Source organism: Cyprinodon variegatus, unplaced genomic scaffold, assembly GCF_000732505.1.
Source record: "Cyprinodon variegatus isolate N-32 unplaced genomic scaffold, C_variegatus-1.0 Scaffold196, whole genome shotgun sequence".
In the NCBI taxonomy this organism is placed as follows: Eukaryota; Metazoa; Chordata; class Actinopteri; order Cyprinodontiformes; family Cyprinodontidae; genus Cyprinodon; species Cyprinodon variegatus.
The window spans coordinates 207,049-213,611 of record NW_015150649.1 but is presented as its reverse complement, the minus strand read 5'-3'; the positions used below and the strand labels follow the sequence as shown (position 1 = coordinate 213,611).

At 37.3% G+C, this 6,563-nt stretch overlaps 1 protein-coding gene across 1 annotated transcript in view; it reads right to left on the bottom strand.

Annotated features, from left to right (window-relative positions):
- Nucleotides 1-3,055: 3,055 nt before the first annotated feature.
- The window catches only part of stmn2 (stathmin 2), a 14,542-nt gene continuing 11,034 nt past the window's right edge, over nt 3,056-6,563 (bottom strand). The window contains exon 5 of the mRNA XM_015379642.1: nt 3,056-4,664. Within this exon, the coding sequence (XP_015235128.1) occupies nt 4,605-4,664 (60 nt within the window). The 3' untranslated portion in view covers nt 3,056-4,604. The remainder of the gene's footprint in view (nt 4,665-6,563) is intronic.

Below are 6,563 nucleotides of genomic sequence, written 5' to 3'. Positions count from 1 at the left end.
GAAAGAAAGAAAGAAAGAAAGAAAAGGCTAAGGTAAATGTAGAGAAGAGAAGTGAAAAAGACATTAAAAGTGGAAGCAGAATTGAAGTGCTATGAGAAAGGAAGTCCAATAACTTTTTGCCATCATTTCAGCTCAGACCAGCTGCTCCCTCTGTTTTCAGGCCAGACAAACTTTTCCCCCTTTTCTTGGATGAAGAGATTGCCAAGACATAGGCCTAATCACATCCTTTCATTTTGTTTTTTTCAAACAATTTTTATTCGATTTCCTATAATTATGTTCATATTCAATAAACCAGATTTTGATAAAGAATAAATGTTTTGTCTCCCTCTGCTGGCCATAAAGTGTTTCTCCAGTAGAAGTGATTAAATAAAAAGGGCAATACAGGTCCTTCTCAAACTATTAGCATATTGTGATAAAGTTAATTATTTTCCATTTTATCTGGGAACCGCCTATTCGTTTAGAAATATCTTTCTGTGTCATACTCTCTTGCTTGAGTGTGTAAATGATGGCCTTCTGGACAGCAGTCAGGTCGGCAGTCTTACCTATGATTGGGGTTTTGAGTAATGAACCAGGCTGGGAGTTTTAAAGGCCTCAGGAATCTTTTGCAGGTGTTTAGAGTTAATTTCTTCATTCAGATGGTTAGGTGCATAGTTCGTTTAGAGACCTTTTTCATGATATGCTAATTTTGTGAGATAGGAATTTTGGGTTTTCATGAGCTTTATGCTAAAATCATCCGTATTAATAAAATAAAAGACTTGAATTATTTCAGTGTGTAATGAATCTAAAATATATGAATGTCAAGTTTTATCCTTACATTATGGAAAGTAATGAACTTTATCACAATATGCTAATATTTTGAGAAAGACCTGTATATAGCAAATAAAGTGTCATTAAAGCAGTTTGTACCTAGAATCTATTTCATAATTTTGTATATCTTATCCATAGCACTAGAGTTAATAATCTTGGGCTCCTAATTATTTATTTACACCATTTATTTTTCAGGGGAAGTGAGAGTGCCAAACAAACAGGAGGTTTTTACCATTCTTTGTAAAATCAGACACAAAGGCCTATCTTAAATCATCCACTTCATCACAGATGTTTTTGAATCAGTTTGATGATCTAAGGCGACCTGTCAAGTTCTTTCAAATCAGACCTGCTATTACACATTCACTGAAACTGCTTTGGCCTTTTGGAACAGGAAAGGTGTCTGTCCCCAAAGGGTAATGTGTCCAAAAGGAACTCTGGGCATTAAGAGTTCATTTTAATAGAAACTTAGAGACTGATGGTTTGCATTGCATCTGGTTATGTGAAGCTGCATTGACCTGCTCAGACACTTCGGTTCACCATCTTTCACTGCTGGTGAGCTAAAGTGAAAACCATTTGTAGTTTAGAGGTCTGTAGCTACTGGCTGTGTGACCTCTGTACCATGATCCTGACCCAAATCTAGCATAACTACCACTTTATAGCAAAATAAAACCACAGATGATGGTAGATAATTAAGGCCTACAGTTTCATTTCTGTTGTAACAGGAGAATGGATCCCCCTGTGATGTCACCTCCAAACTTTCTGAATAGGGCAAGTTTTGATCTTTAGTGACATCATCTGTTTAAAACAGGAACTACAAAGATGAAGTCATATGAAGCAAGGTCAAGAAGGTAAAAATGTTTTTTTTAGTGTTAGAATTCTCTCAGGATATCCACCTCAGGTATACCAAGGCTTCTCCCACTAATGTTTGTAGAGGCCGTCCAAATGCAGTCAAGTGACTTTGCATTAAATTCCTCAAGATAGAAGACATTGGAACAAAATTTAGAGAATGAGTTGGATGAGCCAATACTTTTGGTATTGTATTGTTTGACACTCAACAATGTTAAGTTTATTCTCTTTAGAAAGTTGTATAAAAACAGAATTTTTTTCCCTAGCTGCTGAGAAGCTCTTAGTAAATACTCTGTTCTAAGGAGGTAGAGGATAATGCAGGAGGTTGTTAAATCCTGAATTTTGTTGTAACATTCCAAAATTTGAAAAATCCCTAACCTCTAGAGGTGTCAATACCCTTAAAGTTCGACCTAACTCTCACTGATGAGATTATAAGGCCCTAAATTGTATAATGGAATTCCTTTCAAAGAGAGTTTGCTCTCTTTATGCACTTATTGATTCTCTTCAGTAAGTCTGACCACTTCCCACAGTTCAAAACCATAGATATTGGCTTAATTAGTCTCATTTAATTGCCCTTTAGGAGTGACTTAATGCTTTTTGTTGCCCTGTGATGGACTGCTACGTGAGAACTGCCTTTCCTATTGACTTCTTGGTGTAGTTATCAGCATCCACCTTGCAACAAATCGCAGCCCCAACCATTTTTTCTGCATACTCCCCAGTATTATATAGTATAATACACATGATGATACACGCAGTGGCGGTTCTAGACCAAATGTACCAGGGGGCCAGGAGGGGGCCAGGAGTGTTTTCAAGGGGGGCACAGAAAAGCATGAAATAAAAAACAGGGCAAGGGATTCAAATGTATTAACGGAGCTGGATGAAGTGAAATTTCTATTTAATTAGGTTTAATAAAATTTCTATTTCTTATGAGGTCAATATACATTTATAATTTAGGAATTTTACATATTTTTCACTTAATTTAAGTTAAAATTACCATTTTCTAAAAAATCTGAATTAGAACTCAAGAAAAACTGATAAATTCAGCTGTAAAAATAAAGTATTTTTTAAAATTTGTTTTGAAAAAAAAAACATTTAGCAGATGAAAACTGGGATCCTATCTCAATGTCATTGAAGCTATCGCCTTATTGTTTTTAAATAATTAGTAAAACATAATTTGAAAAGAAAAAAAAGGAAATGATCCAAAGGACCTCTCAGTAACCATATCTGCTCCAGTTCATGTCATCATTAGAATTAGTATTATGTTTTCAGTACAGGGGCCATGACGTGATCTACAGGGGTACTGGCCCCCGTTGACCCCTGTCTAGAACCGCCCATGTAAAAAAAAAAAAAATCTGCAAAGTTAAACTTCGCAACGCATTTTATACATATATTTTTTAACAAATCGCTCTCAAAGCCAGTTTTATTCACTGAACCCCAAATCTTTATTAACCACTGCTTGCTCACAAAGATATACGTGGAAGAAGAGGAAACACACAAATGGACGGAGGAGAGAAAGAGTCAAGAAGGAAACTAACTGTCTGATTCTAGCTTTCTGACAACCATTACACGCTGTATTGTTGTTGGTTTTTATTTCTAAACAGATCAACACGCTAACTATCCAGTCTTAGTGCGGTACACTCACACACCCACTCACACACTTCCACGGGCCAACTGTGCGTGTGTGACCATCCCAGTACAGCACCGTTCCTTGCATCTTATATTTACGTTTACTCCTAGAAATACTGTGTTCCATGGATCACTGTTGCAGTTATGCCTCTTATGGCTTAAATATCTTCATTGTGCCACTATTTACTGTGTTTCAAGGGGAAGGTTTAATGATTTGATGATGAACAGACCAAGAGGAGTTGATGATGGATCAAGCAAGTTTTTTTTCGTAGTATGATGGTAACAGTTGGAGATGGATGAGCTCCAGTGTCGTAAAGATGCACGATAACTTTAACAGTGGTGCTTAATGTAACAGTGGCTTCTGACAATGTAAAGACACCATTTATGGAGGAAGCTTTAAGAGATCAATGGCGCATCAAACGGTATTTTCCTGTGCTGTGTGGAGAGCATGTGAGTGATTTTTTACGGTCTATGTGAAAAGAGATGGGAATGAAGGGAAGGAGGACGAGGGCGGACTCTTTAAATGCTATAGTGTTCTCCTGCAGTACAGTCACTACTTATTTTCACAGGAGCGGATGTGTGGAAACAGCTTGCAGTCCCCCACAAAAAGCAAGCTTGCAAAATTGAACCCACCCCTTATTTCCACCTTTCCTTCTAGCAACTTTTCTGCAAGTGAATGCAAAGGACTCCTATTTCACCTTGTGCATGCAGGCTTTTATGGTAGGGAGGTGCAACCTGTTCACAGCAAAACATCAGCTAGCTGGCAAACTCACAACAAACACCTAAGCTTGTTACCACACGAGAGAAACCTAAAACAAACATTCTTAGGCTGAAATGAGAGGAAGGAAAGGGAAAATGAAAAGATCATCACATCCATATATATATGTATATATATATATATGTATGTAGGGAGAGGAAACCTATATAAAAATGGCACACTGCAATCAATACTTTTGCTGCTTGTATTGAATCGTATATAACAAAAAAAAAGTATTTACAAAAAACATTGTCAGGCGTCAATTGGATTTTTTTCTTCACGTTTGAGCAAAAACATTCTTTTTTTATTTAAGGACGGGAGATGATAGTTTTCCCCCTTTTTTTCAAATTTTTTTGCAATCCTTTCCACCCCCAACTTTATTTGAACCTCCCTCTATCCCAGGGTGGCGTTTCGTAGCAATACAGGGGGAGGGGTGGGGGGATGTCAGCAGGGACGGCTGGATAGGTGTGGACATGTAGGGCGAGGTGGGGAGGGAGGTGTTCCTCTGACAGGTTGTGGTGACTGGAGGTGGTGGGGGCGGGGGGGTCGTAGAGGCAGTTGGGGCCTCTCACGGCATCAACTCTTCTCTCAGCTCCTTGTTTCTGCGCACTTCCTGAGCATGCCTCTCCTGAAGAAAAAAAAAGCAAAAAAAATAAATAATCAGATTGTGTTTTTTTATTTGAGTTCTTCATTGTGAAGGGGAAAAAAACAGCGGATGCCTGCAGAACAGCAGTAATAAGCACATAAATGTAAAGTGGAAGGGCACTGGTGTGGTCTCTTCCAGATCATGCTATTTCTACTAAGCATAGACCTTTTATTAAAAAGTTAAATCTATCAGAGGGGTAGGCAACGTTGGTCCTTGAGTTCTCCACTATCCTGCAGCTTTTGCATGCATCCCTGCTCCAACACACCTGAAACAAAAAGATAAATTACCTCTTTGGCACTGGTAAGTTTAGCAGGGGCCTGGCCAATAACCATTTATTTGTTTCAGGTGGGTTATGAAAGGGATGCATGCAAAAGCGGCAGGACTACGGCCCTAGAGGACAGATGTCGCCTACCCTGCTCTATCAGGCCAATTCATCTACCGAATGTTTCACTGTGCGTAGTACGTCTAGATTTTTACAGGGCTGTTCTAAGGCCCTAATATGCTTTAATTTAAATCAGCTAAGATAATTTCCCTTTATTTAACTCCATGCATCTTCCAATCAACTCTAACCAGCTCCTCAATGTTTCCACACCATAACATAGTATGGGGTGATCAGACTGAACTCTGCCGTCTGTTTTCAGTGAAAAAAAGATTTTACTCTAGTTTTATCTTAACAAAGTACCTTTTTAACATCTTACTTTTACAATGACTCTACTAACAGTTTCCCTTTTATGTTGCCCGGCTTTAGTGGACAGTCCTGTCTTGCTACAGTTGTACTCGTCTCTTACTCTGCAACAGCTGCGGTTCTCCTATGCAATTCTTTTTCTTTTTCCAGATAGATTGAAGTTGTTCAAAACTGATTTATTCCTTTTTGGGAGACGGAGGTTAGGATATTGTTTATGGCTTAATCTTTAAATGTTTCTACCATTTTATCCCTAATATTTGTTTAGTAATGTTAGTCATTAGTCGTTGCAGCCTCTCCTTCATTGCTATTTTTTGCTATTATCTGTTTTTTGTTTTTTTGTTGTTGTGGATTTTAGGTTCTATTGTGGATGTGTGGATAATTGGGCATTTTTTTAAACAGTCTGAAAGTACCAACCCCTGTATGCTGATTGCAAAGGTGGTCTGGGTGTGAATATATAGATTTTCTTTTTCTGGATTGAAAGTTTCCTTTAAATGCAACCTATGAGGCAATTTTGCTGAAGTTTTCAGCTTAACCTGTTTACGGTAATAACGTTTTCTATCAAGCATCGCAGGTCTTCAACGGTTAGATTCATGTCTGAATGTATACACAGCTAAAAGGTATTATTTAATTAGCTGTCTGTGAAATGTATCAAACTAAAACAGGTTGAGAATAGACACTGCAATTTTTCTTTTTCAAACAAACTGTATTATCTTTCCTCTTTATAATTACACAAGCAATTTCTGCTGGTTTTCTAATATAAAGATGATATCTCAATATCATCATTATCAGGCCAAAAATAATGCATAACCACAAATCGGAAAGCAGATAGTTTAATTTAGATTTCCACTCAACGTATAAAATAAAATCACGATGATCTGACATATTCAGCAACAGACTCAAATCTGTAGATTCCTCTTCACAAATATATATCTGGTTAAGTTTATCATGTCTTTTTTTATTCTCATTTTCATATTCGATATTGTATAATTGCTACATTTATGTTTGCTTATTTGGTTTTGCTGTATTTTCCTACATCAGTGATACAAATGAAATTGGTTCTTCTTGTCCAGTTTCTTCTTGAACTTTCTCTTGAGAAAGAGCGCCATCTGCTGGTGGTCTACTCCAGGTTCCTTTTTATTAAAGCCCAGTTTTAAAATAATAATTTAAATGAGTCCTTTTCATTGAAAGTCAATATA